Raw genomic sequence first — 21,967 nt, forward strand, 5'->3', positions numbered from 1 at the left:
ACCCGGACTGTGCAAAATGCAAGTAGCAGCAGTTTAATCAGCAGCAGTTCTAGTGTGCGTTGTTGCAAGTACTAGCCCGCCCTTTACTCGTTTTCTAATTGCTCTATACCCCTTCTGTGATATGTTGACCCGCGTTTTTTTCTCTCCTTTGCCCTTGTAGGGAAGCACAAATGTCAGAATTAGCAAGCGTTTTCAAGATTCATCCATGATTGGGAATGTTTGTGGGCCTGTTGTACTACTGTAGCATAAGGTGGAGCAGGGCCAATAGTTGTCAAGTCACAGATTATAGGATAGTGTCTTTGAGCACTTCTCAGCGTGCATACCCAAGAGTTGTGCTGCACTGCATATCAGACACAGTAACAGTGTGTTTAGTAGATGTTCTCCACTTACTAAATCCTACATGCAGCTCTGCCCTTGTGGGAGAAAGAGGTAATTTATTAGGGCCAGCAAAGGTGGCATACTTGGAATCCATACTTTTGAAAGCCCCTTGGCCTGAACTGCAGTCCTAAACTCATTCTGCTTGGAATGGTTTTTAATATGCTAAGCAGGTGAAATTGTTAATAGGCCCACTTTAAATTACACTGAGTCCCTAAGTACATTGGAATAGTATGTATCTCTTGGATATATCATATATCTAGAGTATTGTCTGATCCCCACTGAGAATACACTTGTCGAACCAGAGGTCAATACGAATATTATGTTGCTCCTCTCCAATATAAGGAATCCTGTTATAAAGATTTTTATTAAACATGTTTAGTATACTGACCCTTATGCACCCAGCACCAAATGATTAAGTTACCTCAAATTCAGTCTCAGTTAGCTCCAGAGATATAGCTGATTATCCTCTGTGTATTAGGATACAGGGATGCTTAACTGATTTTGAAGACTACCGATGATCTAGTGTACAGGATGAACAATACAGGTTCCAGAAAGGAGCCCTAGTGTGGCCAAATGGCATAAGGTCTGGGGAAAATCATCTAGCCCGCTTGAGTTCTATGGTACAGAATGATACAAGCCAGACTCTCTCCATGAAGCCAACTATGCTGATCAGGATTAAAATGAGATGATGTAGCACAAGTAAAGTTTCTGAAAGAGCTTGTAAATAGGTACCCACAATTCTAATCCAGATGAATTCTCATCCAGCACCAATACAATTATGGTCTCTAATTGTGTTTCGCTACTTGCTGACATTTTTGATGAGTACAACTGCACCGCATGCGTATCAAGTAGGTGAAATTTAGGTAAACACATTTGAGACCTACAATACAAGAAAGATAATAACAGAAAATTACTTGTACATTGCATTAAGCCAAATGTGAAAATTGCTGAGCAGCCACAATGCCATTTCTAAGTGATACTGCTATTGTGAACATCTCGTTGACATTCTTTGTCCAGTACCTTTTTAGTGGAAAAAATATACATTTTGAATGCATTTTGTTAATTGGATAATATTATTAGCACAGTTCTTAGCACACTATTCTCAATATATCTGAATCATTATTTTTAGGTGCTTTATTATGTGAAAGATGTCAAGAAAACTATAAACTACTTGAGAAGTTGCTTGGCACCTGGTGGGAAACTTCTTATCATTCTAGTGTCAGGTCGGTAACTTTTGAATCTTTACTTGCCTTGCTAATTTATATGTATTGCTCTTTATATTTTTATTTCACTTGTGATTTTAATATAGAGTGCACCTTGTCCCACACTTACTAGCAATTATTCAAAGAAGATGTAAGTGAAGACATGCGATAAGTTTAGAGAATGTGTCACATGCCAGTTTCCTCCCACAAATTTAAAAGTATATTATGTGTTCGCTACTGCACTGTTTACTCTTTTTGTTTTTCCCCATAGCATTCCATAGCACCTGGGCCTGGGTGAAGCTTCTATTTCAAAATGTAACATACTCTTTGATTGTAGACAGTAATACAAATTTTAATAGCATTACAATAATATTTTTGTCATCCCTTTGAGGTTTCCTCCTTTCCCTATACGTAGTGAGTGTCGCTGAACTCAAAATTTCAAAGCGCTAGTTCAGTTAATTCACATATTTTTATGTTTTGCTTTTTGACTATGTAAAACATTTTTCCCTCATGTTCTCCTTCAATTATTGGTATGACTTGTACTGCTTGCAAAAGTCCTGTCCCTGCTACCACATTGCATGGCTATTTCATCACCTTCATGTGGACAGATCAGAAAAGTACCTAGGCATAAAACTTGTTCAACCAAGCAAAACCAGTCTGCAGCATGGCTGGACAACAACAGATGCTGACACCTACTCAAGTGACCCTGAATTTCAATTTACTATGATCAAGGGTCCCCAAATATAACAACAATATTGACATTTAGGTCTGGTTTCCCTATGAGTCTCTTTAGACCCTAGGCTTTGGTTTATAGATGGGTGAACAAGGCCTGAGCTTACAGCAGTTGGAGGGCCTAGGCAGCACCGTCTTTTGGCATCAAATTTATAAAACATTGGGTCATTACTATTTGAGAGGGGTGGAAGCCCCTACTCTAAAACTAAAAACAATCCTTTACAGGGGGAACCACAAAAAGTCACTAAATTAACTTGTGCTTAGCCCATTGATAGCTTGGAACAAAAGCAGTCTGGCTTCACTCAGAGGGAATCACTGGCGTAACGAAAATTGAGGGGGAGTCCCTGCACAGAACAAAGAGGGGGCCCCCTCTAGGCTCAATCAGGATCTCTCTGGCCAGAGTGCAGTGCCGAGGGGCCCCCCAGGAGCTTGGCCCCCCCCGCACAGCGGGCGCTGCAGGGGCCTGTGTTACGCCGCTGGAGGGAATGTGTAAAGTATTTATGCAGCACACTAACAGTAATAATGTGAAAACACAACACAAGAAACATTTCAAATCAATTTAGCAAAATAGAGTCAACTTTAATAAATAAAATTATACCAAATAAAAAAAATCCAATTAGCAGAACCAGAGTTATGGATTTTTAAACTTTTTTTGTAAAGTTTTTCGCCAAAAAGAACAAAGTGTATCTGATCGCACAAGACTGGATGAAAGTCAAAAGTTAAGGCAGGCTGTGATGAAGTTACAAGGGGTGGATTGGGCCCAGGCACAGCTTACCTTCAGACTTAAAAGAAATTTAAGAATACGTTCTTAGGGGTATATTCACAAGAACGTTTGCTAAACATCACCAGAAAATGCTAACGCACCTTCACACATTGCAGCCCATTGCGGGAAAATAACACCATGCCAACGTGGGATTCACAACACCATGGTACCATGCGATAGACCACCGAAACCGCGGGCAATGTCTGTGATACAACCACCGTGACAGAGATAAAAACACAAACCCCAATGCGGAAAAAGTCACGATGTGCCCAAACGCGATAAGAAAACAGTGATGACCAGCGCAAGGCCAGCAATCCCCACGCGTAATGCGGGAAAAGCACAAGATCTGATGGAAATTGCCACCAAAAAGGACATCGACTGCGTAGTACCACTAATGCACCCTGAGCCACTGCAGAGGACAACATGTACCCTCCAATACCCATGGATGAACACCCAAGAATGCACCGACCATGGAGTGGGTGGACGGGGGGAGCCGGGTACAATGGTACACACACAAACACCAAGTAGTCCCACGTACCCCATGTGCCCTAAGGGGCACCCACACCACACATCAACAGGCACACAACCAACACATGCACACGTGCGAAACACAGCAAACATGCTAATACTTCCGCCACACTGACAATGCAAGAGACACAACATGACTAGTAGCGTGGCTGCAGTGCAAGCCCCATGACAATATACACGGCACAACACTGAGGTGGCTGAGTGCGGACCACAATCCAGAAAGGAGCAGGTCACACTCAAACACAACCACCTGCACAAACAACCCCTGATGTTATCCTCACATCTGTGGACTGACCATGCCCAAGAGGCACAACTCGACAAAGAGCACAAGTCACCCAAGTCTGCAACATCTCAGCACCATGGAAGCACAGAACTGATGGGCACACCGCCTGAAAGGGCCCAGTGGCAGACAAATCAGAGCCGCACGGGCAAATCAAACACTGTGCAGAATACGCACATAAGTACAAGTGTACCTCGACATTGACAACATCCTGGTACAAACAGCAACAGCTCCACAACAGATCACAGGACACAACTGGTGCCCCAAATGTGCAGGACATGGGAAACTGTGACATGACAATGTACAAGTACAACCTGCAACCTGCAAATATCTTTTCTTCACACATGATATGTTTGTGGGCAGCTCGTACTGTCTCATGATCGCCAGGGAAGGCCACAATGTCAAGTGCTCATGAGAAGTAATTGTCAATGATGGTGTTCCTAGGGGCGATTCATGCCGCAGCTGCAGTGGGATTTGGGCCACCTGGCCCATCGTCCACATCATTGTCCAGTACATCTGTAACTGGGATCCCTGGGGCATAGGTGCATACACAGATGTGGTGCAATACACAACATGCAATGATCATCTTGCACACGATCTTTGGGATGTACAGGAGCTTTCAACCTGTGCTGTCCAGGCATCTGAAACTTGACTTCAACATGCTAAATGTGCGTTCAACGATGCCCCTGGTGCATATGTGGGCTGCATTGTACTGCCTCTGGGCGGATGTGTTCGGGTCTTGGAGTTGTGTCATCATCAAAGGGCAGAGTGCATATCCTTGATGTGACATGGTTGCGTCCACTGTTCACTACTCTCTGGTCACCAGCAGTTGTGACCTGCATGAACATATTTGTGGTTTGCATATTCACGTCTGTCCTGCACATTCACGCCTCACTTACCGTTGTGTACATTCCCATTCACGGGTCTCTTGCTTCCTTCGCACATGGCTGCATTCTGCATCTACACACGTTCAGCTGTTGTGTGGCTGTAGTGCCATGATATGGCTGTATGGTGTGCAGGGGTAGCCCAGGATCTCATGGAGTGGTGTTGTCGTGTCTGGTAGGGGGGCATGTTGATTGTCATGTGTATGTGGTTTTGTCACATGTGCATTCTCACAGTTGTGCCTTGTGTGATGGTGGCTTTGAGGTGCATGGTGTGCTGGTTTGGCACTTCCCAACTAGCAGTCCACTTCCATATGTGCCATCCTGGAAGCGCTGGTTTATGTTGGACTGTCGGAAGATGTAGGAATCGTGCACACTGCAGGGGTCATTTGCAACGACATTGGTGAAGAGTCCCTGGTGGTCCACTATTACCTGCATATTGATGGAATGTGTGTGATTTCTGTTGTGGTAGTGGTGTGCAGTATCCGCAGTGGGCACAAGTGGGACATGTGTGTAGTCTATTGCCCCTAACAGGGCCGAGAATCCGGCTACGGCATAGAAGCCCCACTATTGCCTGCACATTGATGGAATGTGTGTGATTTCTGTTGTGGTAGTGGTGTGCAGTATCCGCAGTGGGCACAAGTGGGACATGTGTGTAGTCTATTGCCCCTAACAGGGCCGGGAATCCGGCTACGGCACAGAAGCCTTGCTTGATCTCCTGCTGTTCCTGCGCAGTGTTGGAGAAGTGAAGGTACTGGGGTATGAAGCTGAGGATGGCATCCAGTACAGGTGTGACGAACTTTGTTAGGGCTGGCTGTGAGACCCCACCGACTCTGGCAGTGTTTGGTTGGAAGGTACCAGAGGCCAACAGGTGCAGCACAGCCAGCTGCTTTGTCTGCGGAGGGATGTTGGTTCTCTGCTGTGTTGGCACCGTCAATCTGTGGGCGATGTGGGTCATGATGCGGATGATGGTTGTCCTTTTAAGCCTGTAGTGGGCAATGACTTCCTTGGGCTTTAGGTCTGTGAGACTGGTGCGTTTTCAGTAGGTCCCCTGTCTTAATTTGCGCTGCCTCAGTGGTGGTCCGGGGGGCAGGTTCTGGTCCTGGGGGTGGTGGCAGTGGGTGTTGTGGCCCTGTTAGGGCTCCAAGCTGCATGATGAGTAGCTCCATGGCGTCTTTTGTTCTTCGGGTGTTGCTTTGTGCAGGGCTAAGTTGCCTGCTGCAGGTAGTCGTCCGGCTTTACACCTGCTGGAGGCAGGTGTTAATTCCTTGCTGCTAACTTGGCTTATCACGTGGTTTTGACTCACATCGTGGATCTGGCTCTTCATTGTGAAAGTGGTGTTGTTTTTTTTCCGTGTGTTTTTGCTCTGGAACGCCTACTCAACATCTCATTAGGGTTATTTGTTGGTGTCCATCGTGGAGGTAAATTTTGGGGCAGTTATCACAGGAATACTGGCAATGTCCGCAGATTGCATCAGCTTGTGAAAGGGGTGTTAAATTAATCTCTGAATTTAATGCGGTAAGGTGGGGATAAATCAGAGTTACGTCTTTGTGAATATCCCCCTTAGTGTCGCAGCGTGGCAAGGTTCCAGGCTATATCTGAGAACGTCTTGTGGATGACAGAGAGCCACTGGACGAGATCTCAGTAAAGCTGTTGACCAGGCTTACTCAGTACAGGGAAAGTAAGGAATTCACACCAAGGAGATTGCCATTGTCGATGGGGTGCTACTTGTCATTGAGGCAGGAGAAGTTTTCTACCTTTTGACTTAGACGTTTTTCTGGAGCTAGATTCCTTCAGCAGGAGGAGGCTAGAGGTATCACCAAGGAGGGTTCATGAGGTTGGATACCCTCATTGAAGGGTCCAGCTGAAGAGGATTTGCTGCTGTGGAGAAGAACATAGTGGTAGCTTTGGAAAAGTCAACCCCAATGGTAATGCGCCTTTTTCGGATCTGTGTGCAGGTAGGCAATGGTCTTCTGTCGGTCCTAAGAGCATTTTGTGATGGAAAAAGTTTTAAGTCCAAGTTTTGGTAGGAAATCCTCACTTTAGCACCACACCAAGTGTACCGAACCTGGTAGTGTCATCACTTAAGAGCTAGGACTCACTCCAGCAGTGACCATCAGCAGCAAGCAGGAAGGGTGAAGAGCCTCTGGAGGTAGTGGTCCTTCATTCAAATAGCAGGTCCAGTCTTTCCCAAGCAGCACAGCAGTCATTCCAACATCAGGGCAGCAAGACAGTCTTTCTTCTGAGTGTTTCCCAAGTCCATAAGTGATATGATTCGGGGGTCTGAGAGTGACACCTTTTTATCCCCAGTGTAATATCTTTCTGTAGGGGGCAATGTCTGGCCTTCCTAGCTCTGGCTCCGAAATGTCTAAGGTGACAAAAGGCTTGTGTCCGGCACAACTCATCCTCAGCCATCCTGCCAGAAAAGCCCATACTGTCACAACTATGTCATTTTTGTTCATATGTCTGGGAGGAGTACACAGCAGGAGAGCCATTCACATTTATGTGACCCAGTAGACTGGCAGTAAGGCACGCTGGTTTAGGCACAGAAAATGCCAACTTCCCAAAAGTGGTATTTTCAGAATCGAGATTTAAAATCCAACTTTACCATTAAAGAAAATTTTAAATTACAATTCATTTGAGTGTATACATAATTTCTCTACCTCATAAAAAGTGACTTCAGGAATTTTACACTATAAGGACATGTACAGCCTGAACCCAGATCTCCTACTTTTCAAATACCTTGCTATCTGCCTTAGTGCCTACCTTAGGGGTTACTTATGTATATTAATATGAAAGGTTTAGCTCTTGTAAATGGTTTATTTTTCCAGATCAGGATGGCAGTTTAAAACTGCACTACAGGCTTGAGACATGTTTTAAATTGCTACGTTAGTGTGGCACAATGATTGCTGTGGGACTATTAGTGGTACAAAAGGGGGTGGTAATGGACGGAGCATCTGAACCGATCAAACACTCACACCCAGTCAAAAGATCTGGGTTTAATCTATCACCGTTCTTTAGCCCACTCTGCCACCCCAGTTCAGACATGGCTATTTGCAAATCAGTCTGACCCTGTGCCTCATGGGAACAGTCTAGCCTGAACTGCCAAGCCATGCCTTCCCTGGACCTGAAACAAGCTTCTGAGGACCGGTTTCTGGCATTCCAGCCGTCTTCATCCCGGCTTGCTTGAATCCAGTGGCAAAGTGAGGAAGGGACTCACGTCTGAGCATACCCTGCCACACTTACGGCGGCCAAAAGCGGTACAAAAGGGGGTGGTAATGGACGGAGCATCTAATTTAATTTACAGGCCCTGGGTATGTGTAGTACAATTTACTAGCAGCTTATAAGTAATACTGGGTGAAGTTAGTGTAGCCGCGCCACGCAAGGCTACGCAAATGTAGCACAAAAACTCTGCAGTGCTACGCGTAGATATTGGAACATGCGGAGTTGCTTGTTTCCGCATGCTCGCAAGATGTTTTTGATGTTTAGCAACATGGATTACATGTTCGGGGAAAATATCGCGTGAACTTCACCACGCTGTCGCCAATGGTCGGGGCCATCTTGTTTTCCTTTTCTTTGCATGGTTCTGGGGCCTGTTCTTCAATCCCTCTCTAATCTTTTCAATCCTTTGTTTTTTACACTGTTTTTCAGATTTTTTTAAATTATTATCTATCCCTCTCTGTCCCTAAGTGTATATTTTGCTTTTTATTTCTACATTAACTGAGTTTTTTAAAACTTTTATCTACTGTTTTATATTACTTACTTTTTTACTCTACTACTTCTTCTCCTGACTTTGTTTTTTACTCCTACATTTTATTTTCTGCCTCCCACCCATCCCAGAACCATCGCTAAGCTATTGGATCCAAGGGGAAGGCGCTTGCACCCAAGAAGAAGAGCCGCCTTCCTTGAGGCAGACTGCACCCAGAAGGTGTGCAGGCCCTGTCCCTTTTTAGCGAGACAGAGGTGGCCCTCCATTTTTTTCCGCAGCGCCACCTCCCCTTGACCTTGGCAGCAGGCAGCAGGCCTGGCTCTGGGTATGCTACCTAGGAGCTTCACCGCCGGTGGGTGAGGGTGCGCTGAGCAGTGTTTCGCTGCTCTGGGGTCAGGCATACCTTTAACCAGCTGACCCACCGGTGGTCAGATATCTTGGACCAGGAGCAGGACCTGCTGGACCTGCTAGGTGTTGATGTCGTCGGGCTTGGTGAGTAGCTAATACTATAATACTAGTAGTATTTTGTGTTCTGTAGACTGTGTTGCTGTTATTGTGAAAATATTTTTTTTCCGAGTAGCAAGATTGCTGCTGCTTACATTGCAGGTAAATTAAGTTTACAAATCTTCAATGATTGGTATTCGTCTAGACACAGGTGCTCGACGCTACTAATCTTACTTGTTTGCAACTTTGCGCTCACTTGGGCTGATTATGTAAGAGAGTTTACTTTAGAGAACTTAAGTTAGGTGATGCTAGAGAGTCTCTAGTCCTTCCTTTGTCCTCCTGTCACAGAGATAGTAGTCGATTTATAAATAGTTTAGTTACTTAGTTACTCAAATTTGAGGACCATTACGGGGGTCTGTTTCTCCACTTTGAAAACTCTACGTAGGTTTTTTCCCCTCCTATCGAGAGAGGCTAAAGAGGCTGTTATTTGCGCTCTAATACTCTCCAGGTTAGATTACGCGAATGGCCTGTTCTGTGGACTACCGGCCTATCTGATCCACCGTCTTCAGGTCATACAAAATGCCGCTGTGAGACTCCTGTTCAACATACCTAGGAGCTCCAGTGTTCGCCTCCTACTCTGCGACCTCCATTGGCTCCCAGTTGCCCTTAGGATTATGTTTAAAATTCTTGTTCTTTCCTATCTCGCTGTTCATCAAATTGGCCCAGTTTACCTGAGGAAAAGGTTTTCCCTTTATGTTCCTAACCGCTCCCTCCGGTCGGCCAATCTGTGCCAAATGTCCGTGCCTAAATATAAGTACTGCAGACTAGGCGGCCAATCCATCACAGTCAGAGCCGCGAAAGCCTGGAATGTTCTCCCTCTCCACATTAAAACAGCGCCTACCATCATTGCTTTTAAGAAAGGACCAAAGACCCATCTCTTCAACACTACTCTGTAGGTCTCTCTCCACTTTCTGTTATGTCATCCCAGGAACTGTTTGCTATGCCCTCACTTTTTCTAGCCAGGATACTATTTTTTATTAATAGAGCGCACTATAAAAGCCTTTATAATAATAATAACTTAGTATTAGTTAGCAATTATATAGCGATCTACATGGCGCATCCTCTGTCACGTCACTTGCTGCTGAGTGCTGTTTGCGCCAGTCCTTAGTAGAACCTTTTGTAGTTTGTTAGTGAGTGAGGAATAGGCTTAGCAGAACATCAGCAGCAACCAATCAACAATTTGGTGTATGCAAAAATGTATGCATGTGTCCTCCATCTATCCATTTTTGCGGACTAAAATAAATGGAAATGGAGACTTAGGGCCATTTACCGATTCTAAAATACCGAATTTTACCGATTCAGTATTTTAGAATGAGTAAATGGTATGTAGGTATTAATTCAGTAATTTTTACCAAATCTGTAAAATTCGGTAAATACTGATTCGGTAAGGGCCTCCAGGCCCATAGGAATGAATGGGGAATACCGATTCGGTAAATACGGAATCGGTAAGGGGGGAAGACCTACCAGGGTGGCAGGGTGTCACATTGACACCCTGTTGCACCCCTGAATAGTGCATGGGTGCACATGTGGCACACATACATGCCCTAAGGGCATGTATGTCTGCCACATGGCACTGTTAAAAAAGCACAAAATTGCTTTTTTAACGGTTTTCATTATTTACCACCAACTTGTAGTTGGTGGTAAATAACGAACCCTCACAGGTGAAAAGCACTCACTTGAGTGATTCCTACATTTCAGATTCGGTAATTTACCGAATCAGTATTTAAGAATTCGGTAAATTACTGAATTCTTAAATACCGATTTGGTAAATTACCGAATCTGAAATGTAGCCACCTACATCCCAAATGCCTCGTCAATGGCCAAAATTTGGTCATTTCGGCCGTTACCGACCGGTATTAGGGTACCTACATCTGGCCCTTAGTGAACAATTGGTCCTTCTGGAATAGGTGGTACTTAGGCTTAGGATTCTGAAATCAGAATGAAATACTGGATTATGTTCATAAATAATAACAAGACGGTCCGCAAATCCTGCAATACTACTAGTTGATCAGATGAGATAGGTCAATTGTATTGCAATTGTTGTTTCCAAAAAAGTGTTTTTGAGCGTTTTTTTAAATATTTCATTTTGTTTCACACCAATCATCAATGTTTGTCTCTTTCTTTATTACATCTTATATGATCAGCACCCAGGGGCAAGAAGACGAGGTAAGAGTCGGCGGCAGCAGGACATGATACCTCCCAGGGCCAGGACCGCTCATCTACAGAGGGCTCCGCTGCTGGATCCAGTAAGTCCTCCAGTTGTTATTATTATAATTATATTTCCCTAACTTTTACTGCACCGTATTTTTTCTGAACTATTATTTCTGTTTTCTAATTCTATTTTTTATCAAATCTTCTTCGATCTAGACAATCTGTTTCTAAATTCTTGTTATCCCTGCCTCTAATTGCCTCTGCTCTGACTCTCTGTACTACTACTATATTAGTCTGTCTGTAGCTAAGCCTTCCCAGTTGGCCACTCTTTATTTTTATTTAAAAGGTTTTAAAATTCAGATTCACCAATAGCTCTAGCCACTGAGTCCAGTCCTTTGGGTTGTCCTCTTCTAGTCTTATTAATCGTGAGGCTTTTTGACAATTTCCACCAACAAATGCGCAACCAGAAACTTTTACTATTTATGATAGGATAGGACATACTACTACTAGTTTCTACTCAAGTACCAGATTTGTACTAGTGATGTATGTGGTATAAGTAATATGTATTTTAACTTTTTTTTCAATCTTGCTAGTGAAAAAGAATAAATAGGGGTAGGTGTATATGGCATCTAAAAAATGTGTAATCTTTTTTCTAGATGTACCAACCTCCAGTGCCGGGGATAACTGTGGGGCAGGTGACGCCAGCCAGAAGGGAACAGTGGATGCGGCAGCTGCCACAGGGGTGGGTGAGCCAGCAGCAGTGACGGGCGGTGGTAAGTTATACTTATATTCCTTACTTATTGACAATAGTTACACACTTGCCTCCCAGGGTGTACACGGTAGGTTAAGAGTGACTATGTTGTTGTGAACAATGGTGGAAGAAGACACCCTTTACTTAGCATCAGAGCAATGGCTTTAGCGGCAGGAGTAGTAGTTGAGAGAATAATGGCCTCTTCTGTCTGACTTCAACTCAGCAGGGAAAGTTTTATGGAGAAGACTAAGAGTCAGATCAGATGACCTTGATGGATAGGTTGATCGAAAAGGGAAAGAAGGATGGAAGGAGGAAGGATGGGCGAGATGTAATATATAAGACTGGCAGAGAAGGATACGTGGGATAAATGTATAGGTGGCTGAAAAGGAATCAGGTGAATGGGTGGTTGAAGGACGGGTGGACGGTGAAAGAAAAGATGCCAGCCTAGGTGGGTGAAACTGTATGGGTGATAGCAAGAGTCCTCTGGGGTTTTCATGGGTCAAACTCAAAGGCAAGCAAGGAAGGAAGGATGCATGGGTGGTGGCTTAAAGAAAAATAATAAATGTTGTTGGTGAAACAAACTAAGGTTTGTTGAGAGATTAAGAAGAATGATAGACTTTGAATGGATGGATGCCTGGGTGGTATTCCTCATAGCATAGGTGGAGACTGTGACTGGATGAAAAGTCTTTGAAGAGAAAGTAAAAGAAAATAAACCATGACAGAGTAGCAAAGCCAAGGAGAATACAACAAAGTTGTAACTATTTTCAGAATACTCCCTTGACTCACAGTAGTTTGCAAGCACAGTATATAAATTTAGAATGTAATGTATGTTGTTATCAAGCGCCTTCCGTCAACTCTGAAGCCTACTCTGTTAATTTATTTTTGACTGTGTGAGCCTGCCATGGGTGACCTGGCCTATCAGCTGCATGATTGGTTACACACTCAATCAAAACAAAGTACCTCATGTCATCCCATATATAAGCAATGATCATTTGGATCAGATATCATCTGCCTTGTAGTAGTCAGGACAAGGTAAAAGTGAAATTGAGCAGTTGCCCTTGATGTAACAGAGTATGGCCAGTGCCACCCATAATGGAAAAATAAGGTGATTGTGTAGGCAGCTTCCTTACCTGCAGACAGTAGTAAATAAATATAACGTGAGTGTGTGTCACAAGTATGTTTGTCTTGGGCGCAAGCTTATTGAGCTGACATGCCGGCTACAAGGTTACTTAATTTACCTAAACAAGAGAGAAGAAGAAGACTAGTGTACTTGAGTCCATAGTGCTAGTATATTGACTGAAACTTACATCAGTACTGCATCTAATAAGCCCTTACTGTAGATACCAATCCTGTGCCGATTTTACTAGGGCTGATAATCCTGTTCTTGCTGTTGTTGATAGTGTTGGTGACTGCTGTGAGCCAAACGCACTGCCCTCATGCTCTGAAGTTGAACTTGACGCCGGATGCCCTGCATTACTTGTGGGTTGGAGTAGCAGGCCTATAATTACCAGCTGTTCTTTTTCAAAGTCACTGGCTACCTCAGCTATCCAAGTTTTGTACTTGGCAACATCCACTTCTGAAAAATGAATTAATGCCTTAGTGTTCAGTGCTGATTTGTACCGTGGATCCAGATTTGTGGCAGAAATTTAATGTTTATCTGACACAATCCTAGGGCCTTATTTATGAAAAATGACGCATCGCTGCGTGAAAACAAGCGATGCGTCACTTTTCACTGCGCACTCCTTGCAACACCAATGATGCGTCATATTTAATGTATGACGCATCATGTCGCAAGGAGTTACAGATACGTCAGTATTTCTGACGTATCTGTAAGCGCAAAAGTGACGCATTGCTGGAGTGTGTCACAAAAGTGACGCAACTCCAGCAATGCGTCCTTTCACATGGGGAAAGCCCCATGTGAAACGGCTTGCGTCAGTCTTACGCCTGCTGTGAGGCAGGCGCAAGATTTTGACGCAACAGCGTCCTAAAAGTGACGCAGTGAAATCTCATAGATTTCACGGCGTCACTATTACAAAGCTTTTTGCGGGGGAACGCCCCCTCTGCATACATTATACCTGACGCAGGTATAATGTTTCACTGGACTGGGGTGAGTGTGTGACATTGATCCACATTCGGTCCATAACCTGTGGTGTTTGCATATTCCACCCTAAGTGCGCTGGGGATGCCCAGACGTGGGTCCCAGGCACTCCACACCACTGGAGTCAAGCTAGCCGGGCTGATGAGAGGTGTTACCTCGAAACCGGTCCGGTCCTTGGATGCTTGATTCCGTTCTGGGAAGGACATGGCTTTTGTAGTTCGGACTGGACTGTTCCCATGGGGCACAGGGTCAGAGCTGATTTGCATATCGCCATTGTCTAACCCAGGGTGGTGTGGAGAGCAAAAAAACGATGGATTTGGGCCCAGATCTTTGGACTGGGGTGAGTGTGTGACATTGATCCACATTCGGTCCATCACCTGTTGTGTTTGCATATTCCGCCCTAAGTGCGCTGGGGATGCCCAGACGTGGGTCCCAGGCACTCCACACCATTGGAGTCAAGCTAGCCGGGCTGATGAGAGGTGTTACCTCGAAACCGGTCCGGTCCTCGGATGCTTGATTCCGTTCTGGGAAGGACATGGCTTTTGTAGTTCGGACTGGACTGTTCCCATGGGGCACAGGGTCAGATCTGATTTGCATATCGCCATTTTCCAACCCAGGGTGGTGTGGAGTGCAAAGAAACGATGGATTTGGGCCCAGATCTTTGGACTGGGGTGAGTGTGTGACATTGATCCACATTCGGTCCATCACCTGTTGTGTTTGCATATTCCGCCCTAAGTGCGCTGGGGATGCCCAGACGTGGGTCCCAGGCACTCCACACCACTGGAGTCAAGCTAGCCGGGCTGATGAGAGGTGTTACCTCAAAACCGGTCCGGTCCTCGGATGCTTGATTCCGTTCTGGGAAAGGACATGGCTTTTGTAGTTCGGACTGGACTGTTCCCATGTGGCACAGGGTCAGAGCTGATTTGCATATCGCCATTGTCTAACCCAGGGTGGTGTGGAGTGCAAAAAAACGATGGATTTGGGCCCAGATCTTTGGACTGGGGTGAGTGTGTGACATTGATCCACATTCGGTCCATCACCTGTTGTGTTTGTATTTTCCGCCCTAAGTGCGCTGGGGATGCCCAGACGTGGGTCCCAGGCACTCCACACCACTGGAGTCAAGCTAGCCGGGCTGATGAGAGGTGTTACCTCGAAACCGGTCCGGTCCTCGGATGCTTGATTCCGTTCTGGGAAGGACATAGCTTTTGTAGTTAGGACTGGACTGTTCCCATGGGGCACAGGGTCAGAGCTGATTTGCATATCGCCATTGTCTAACCCAGGGTGGTGTGGAGTGCAAAAAACCGATGGATTTGGGCCCTGATCTTTGGACTGGGGTGAGTGTGTGACATTGATCCACATTCGGTCCATCACCTGTTGTGTTTGCAGGTATAATGTGGCGCAGGGGTTTAAAAAGTGACGCATCTACCTAGATGCGTCACTTTTTAAATATGGCGCAACAAGGCACATGTTTTACGCCGCCGATGCGTCACAAAAAGTGGCGCAGCAGCAGCGCAAAACTGACGCAAGGCCTCATAAATGAGGCCCCTAGTTTGCACCCTTGTATTTTCAGCTAAGCGAAGGGCTAAGCTCTCATCAACTCATATGCTTCTTTTGTTTCTCCACATCTCTGTACGTTTCAGACACCGTCTTCATCTGTTGCTCTAACATGTGTAACAATGGGATAGCTTGGCCCATGGTACAGTCCTCCTTGCTGACTTCACGTGTGAAGAGCTCGAAAGGAAGTAGCATCTCTGTCAGGCATTTAACTAGGTGCCATTGGTCCATCTCAATGGTCATGCCTTTCACAGTAGCATCCCCTAGTCTTTGCATGACATCGTCATTGATTAGGCTGTATTTATTTATTTTTATTTATTTATGAAATTTATAAAGCGCGCGGCTACCCCCAAAGGGGGTGTCCCGGCGCTGAGGACAGCAGCGGCAGTGACCCTAGGAGCTAATAGCTGTAGAACAGCCATGTCTTCAATTTACACCTGAACTGAGATTCTGATTCGATCAGTCTGAGGGTTAACGGAAGGGCATTCCTTAGCTTTGCAGTGACCACTGCAAAAGCTCTGCCACCTTTTCTTGCTCGATGGAAGCGGGGGGAGCATGAGACGGAGTGGTTGGATCTGAGAGCTCGTAATGAGTGGACTTGCTTCAACCTGGGTCTGAGATAACTTGGTCCCTTCCCATTCAGAGCCCTGAATGTCAGGACCAGGGCTTTGAACTGGATGCAAAAAGATATCGGGAGCCAGTGTAGGTTCTTTAAGTGCGGGGAGATAGAGTGGCGATAAGGGATGTTACATAGCAGCCTTGCTGCAGCGTTCTGAACAATCTGCAACCTATGCAGAAGATACGCTCGGGCCCCTACATATAGGCTATTGGTATAGTCAAGATGGGAGGTAATGAGGGCATGCACAATGGTTCTCATATAATCCATGGGCAATTTGCCAATGCAGACATAGGGGACTCTTTGGATTTGGGTTTTGCAAGATAACTCGTTGTCAATTTGAAAGCCCAGATTCCGAGCAGATTTAACGGGAGACGGGGGAGGGTTCCGCTCGAACGGCCACCACATGGATGGTAGTGATGTTGATTTTTTGTTGAAGAACAGCACCTCAGTTTTATCGGTGTTCAACTTCAGGGTATTAGAAGTCATCCACGATACAATGTTAGCGAGGCAAGCTTTGAAATTAGCGAGTCCAATGTCAGAGAGGTCTCTAAATGAAAACATTAGCTGAGTGTCATCAGCGTATGAGACCACTCTGACACCATGGTCCTCGACTACCTTCGCCAGTGGTGACAGATAAATATTAAAGAAAAGGGGCCTGAGAGCCGACCCCTGAGGGATTCCACAACCAATGGGTTTCTTATCTTTGGACAGATAGGGTCGACACCACGCCTGTTGTGTTCTGTTTGTTAGAAATGATTTTATCCATGCCAAGGGAGTGTCTCGTATCCCTATATTGTGGAGTCTTTCGAGCAATATGGAATGAGAGACGGTGTTGAAAGCCGCGGACAGATCGAGGAGCACTAACATGGCTACCTCGCCTCTATCCATGCACTCCCTAATCGTCTCTCCAACTTCTAATAGCGCTGTCTCCGTACTATACCCGGATCTAAATCCGGATTGTGAGTCATGGAGAAGATTACTAGATTCCAAATAGTCGGCCAGCTGTTCTTGCACAACTTTTTCCAGTAGCGTAGCAGGTTTGGGGAGAAGCGATATGGGCCGGTAGTTGCTGTATACAGACAGATCAGCCTCTCCCTTTTTTAGGATGGGAATCAACATGGCCTGTTTCCATTCTGTCGGGAATTGGCCAGAAGAGAGGGAGGAATTCCAGATGGCAATTAGAGGGGAGGTGATCACCGTAGCCAGGGTAGTGAACACCTGGGCGGGAAGCCGATCAAGAGGTGAACCTGATTTGCATCGCTGAATTTTTAGTAGGGCAGTGTTCAGTGGGATGGTATTGAAGGCACTGAAGATCTTTTCGTTAGAGAGGGTGGAGTGCTGGGCAGAAGGGCCCTCTCTGGGCCCCTCAGTAGGAATAAAGGAGGAGAAAATATCAATAATTTTATTGTGGAAAAAGTCAGAGACGCCATCGCAAAGTTCTTGACTAGGTTTCGTAGGACAAGTACGGTTTAGTGAAGTCCTTCACAATTTGATAAAGAGTTTTAGCTGAATTGTCCGCAGAGTAAATTTTATTGGCAAAATATTCTTTCATGGTGGCCTGTTTTAATTTGTGGATTTTTTTAGGGTAGCTCTGTATATGACTTTAGCAGGAGGGTCGTAGGTGAGACTCCACAGCCGTTCGAGCTTCTTACATTTACTTCTCTCTTCACGTAGAGTATGAGAGAACCAAGGGTCAGAGGGTTTCAAACAGGCAGAAGAAAGGGTTTGTAAGGGGGCAATAGTGTCAATAGCTGTGGAGAGGTACGAGTTAAACTTATAAACATCGGCATCTAAGTCATCCGGGGATTGCCATTTCAGGTTGGCCAGCGAGGGTTGGAGCGCGTCACAGGTAACATTATATCACTTTCCACCTAAGTTCTCTGCCCTACTGCACCTGGCCAGTGGGGGATGGGTAGTCAAATTGAAAGGGATAAGGAAGTGGTCTGACCAGGTGAGGGGAAGTGGTGGCAAGGTTGTAAGGGCAGGCAGATTTGTGAATACAAGGTCCAGGGTGTGACCCGTACTGTCGTCCAGGTTTATGCCAGCCAAAGTTTCCACCAGGGACCTCGCTTTTGACCAGGAAATGTTGTCAACATGCAGGTTAAAATCGCCTAAGATGGTGAAGTGTGGGTGTTTCAGGGAAAGGTCTGCTAGGGTCACTAATAACTCCGTGAGATATGAAGGCTGGGTGCCTGGGGGTTGTAAATCAGGGCTTCTGCAAGGATTAGATGAGTAGAGTCAGAGATACTGAAGTACATCGCTTCAATAGGGCCAGTGTTTGCTAATTTCCTAGAGGTTATCTTCAATTGGGGCCGTAATATTATGGCGATCCCTGCTCCCACTTTTGTTCCAGGCCGACTGATCTCAATAAAGTGGTAGTCCAGGGGAATCGCCAGAGAGATGTCTGGATTAGATGTGTCTTTAACCCAGGTCTCAGTCAAAAACATCATGTCCCAGGAATGGGAATTTAGGGAGAGCCAAATGTCACTTGCGTGACGAGGGAGAGATCGGCAGTTAAGGAGACAGGCTTTTATTTCTTTGGAAGGCTCTCTGTGTGGCTCATTTTTGCAACTGTCTTGAGGGCAGTCTGTTGGGGGGGCGAGAGAGAAGGAGTAGTCATTACACACAAAGTGCCTAACAAGCAGCCGGGAGGGGTTGCACTTGGTGTTGCAGCAACCGGTCGACGGCCTCAGAGCTAATAATTGGGACCTTGACCAACAGGTTAGTCTCGTTGGAGGGCCATCAGCAGCATGCCTGGCGCTGGTCGCGGCACAGGTGCGGACCGGCGCAGACGGGCTTGCCTTTGGCTTGCCCGCTGCGTGCGTCCTGGAGTGCATCTCCTTAAGTGGCTGACGCGCTGACCCCTGACTCCACCCTCCCAGCGTCGTGAGTTGTGATTGGCCAACCTGCCTACCCTCAGCATCAATCGGGAAAGCCTGTGGTGGACCGGGGTAGAGGCGGAAGTAGCTGGCATTACGAGTGAGTGAGTGCAGAGGAGATCAGGCACACAAAAGGTATTTACAATAAAAGCTGATTTTAAAAGTATCAGGGCAAATTAAAAGCAACACAACCTGTAGCAGCTAGAGCGACCAAGTACTAGCACGCATCCACAGCAATCAGATAGCAGCCTTGCCTTAAGTGGCTGACGCGCTGACCCCTGACTTCACCCTCCCAGCATTGTGAGTTGTGATTGGCCGCCCTGCCTACCCTCCACAGCATTTGAGCAAGGCCGTGGTGGACCGGGGTAGAGGCGGAAGTAGCTGGCATTACGAGTGAGTGAGTGCAGAGGAGATCAGGCACACAAAAGGTATTTACAATAAAAGCAGATTTTAAAAGTATCACGGCAAATTAAAAGCAACACAATCTGTAGCAGCTAGCATGACCAAGTACTAGCGAGCGTCCACAGCAAACAGATAGCAGCCTTGCCTTAAGTGGCTGACACGCTGACCCCTGACTCCACCCTCCCAGCGTCGTGACTTGTGATTGGCCGCCCTGCCTACCCTCCACAGCAATCGGGCAAGCCAGTGGTGGTCCGGGGCAGAGGCGGAAGTAGCTGGCGTTACGAGTGAGTGAGTGCAGAGGAGATCAGGCACACAAAAGGTATTTACAATAAAAGCAGATTTTAAAAGTATCAGGTCAAATTAAAAGCAACACAACCTGTAGCAGCTAGAGTGACCAAGTACTAGCACGCGTCCACAGCAAACATATAGCAGCCTTGCCTTAAGTGGCTGACGCGCTGACCCCTGACTCCACCCTCCCAGCATTGTGAGTTGTGATTGGCCGCCCTGCCTACCCTCCAGAGCATTCGGGCAAGCCCGTGGTGGACCGGGGTAGAGGCGGAAGTAGCCGGCGTTACGAGTGAGTGAGTGCAGAGGAGATCAGGCACACAAAAGGTATTTACAATAAAAGCAGATTTAGAAAGTATCAGGGCAAATTAAAAGCAACACAACCTGTAGCAGCTAGTGCGACCAAGTACTAGCGCACGTCCATAGCAAACAGATAGCATCCTTGCCTTAAGTGGCTGACGCGCTGACCCCTGACTCCACCCTCTCAGCGGCGTGAGTTGTGATTGGCCACCCTGCCTACACTCCACAGCAATTGGGCAAGCCCGTGGTGGACCGGGGAAGAGGCGGTGGGCCTGATTTTTCTGTACGCCTCTTTCCAGTCCTCCTCTATACCACTCAATAATCCCCCATTTACCTTTATTTTATTCATTTGTGACTTCGTATTTGTGTATTTTATGTTTTTGTCTTTTTCCTTGACTTTTTTGTACTTTTTTTGTTTTCACTTTTCTTCCTTAGTTCTTCCTTACTTCTTATAGTAATTCCTTTCTTTTCCTATTTCTTCTTTTTAGACCTCACCCAGCGCCATGGCAGAGGAAGGCGAGACAGAGAGAGGCAGCAGCAGTGCAGCTGTTAGCCACACACCTTGCAGTCGCTGTCACTGCCACGGGTGCCGCCCTTGCCATTTTTTCAGAGGTGAAGGTGGCTGTACTTATTTATTATGTGCAGCGCCACCTCCCTTCCATGCTGGCAGCAGGTGTCTGGCCTGGGAGTGAGTATGCCCTGCAGGAGTATCAGCTGCTTAGGGGGAAGGTGCACCAGAATGTGCACCAGAGCAGTGGAGTCCAGAGCTTACCCAGCAGCCGTTGATACACCACTGAGTGGACATACTGGACCGGGAGATGGACCTTCTCGACCTGCTGGGTGTTGAGGTTGTGGGGCTCAGTGAGTAATTATTTATGTGTTACTTGTGTTCTATAATGCATTTTTTTTTCAAATAGCATGCTGTTCACACTCAGAGTTAAGTTAAGTTTCTGTTATGAATATTATGTGATCTAGTTTGAGCTAGCAATGTGCTCGGCGCTACCTAATTGTACTCGCCGGCATTCCCTTGGGCTGATTTTTTAAGAAGTCATGAAGACTCCTCTGTCCTGTCACTATAATAATGGTATAGTGAGTTAGCTTTCTTTGTTCCTTTCTTTATGTAGCTTGTACAGTCCCAAGCATTCTCTGATTGATGTGTAGTATGCACCTATGCATTTTAAAGGGATACTGAGCTACCTATTCAAAGGAAGTTGAGAATGAGATGAGAAGCAAAGATAATTTGTTACAATGCATTATTAGTTCCAAAGAAATTTGGAATAAGACTTAGGTTTAGGAAATTAGGACTAGGTGAACTCGATAGAAAGTAAAAGTACAAAGATATTGTGTTTGCATTTGCCTGTCCAAATATGTACCACTAATCTATTTTATTCTTCTTTATTCCTTACATCAGCACTCAAGGGCAAGAACAGGGCATTGGAGATGGGTCAGGGAGCCGGGGCTGCCACCTCCGGTGCAGAGGCGGGTGAAATCATCTTGTCTGCAAACAAAATAAAGTCCAGGAATAACTGTTTCTTCTCCTTGTACAATTTGCTACCATGTACCTCCCATAATTTCAAATGTGTATTCGCAATGACTAATTCGTACATGTTTATATCCAGATAATGTTCTTTGTTAGGCTTGCCGTGGTTTCCCTTCTGACCTCATGTTTGCTTGCATAATTTTTGCTGGCCTTGGAATTCTGGCCACTTATGGGCACATGCATCAAGCTAGGCAATTGTGATTCCTTAGTAGCGATTATTAAGGAATCGCTATTAAGGAATCGCAATTGCCTATGCATGTAGGTTTTGCAAAAAAATTGCAATTTCTACACATTTCCTAATAGCGAATGGCAATGCATTCCCATTCATTCCTATGGACCTAGAGGCCCATAGGAATGATTGGGAAACAGTCACAATTTGCGATTGCCAAATAGGTAATCGCAAATTGCGAA

General features: G+C 45.7%; 1 protein-coding gene across 1 annotated transcript in view; it reads left to right on the forward strand.

Moving 5' to 3' along the window:
• LOC147732922 (histamine N-methyltransferase-like) overlaps positions 1–21,967 on the forward strand; it is a 284,151-nt gene that overhangs the window by 157,467 nt on the left and 104,717 nt on the right. Inside the window, exon 4 of the mRNA XM_086955067.1 lies at positions 1,508–1,601. Within this exon, the coding sequence (XP_086811193.1) occupies positions 1,508–1,601 (94 nt within the window). The remainder of the gene's footprint in view (positions 1–1,507; positions 1,602–21,967) is intronic.

The sequence above is a fragment of the Lissotriton vulgaris genome, chromosome 2_1 (genome assembly GCF_964263255.1).
Source record: "Lissotriton vulgaris chromosome 2_1, aLisVul1.2, whole genome shotgun sequence".
NCBI lineage: Eukaryota > Metazoa > Chordata > Amphibia > Caudata > Salamandridae > Lissotriton > Lissotriton vulgaris.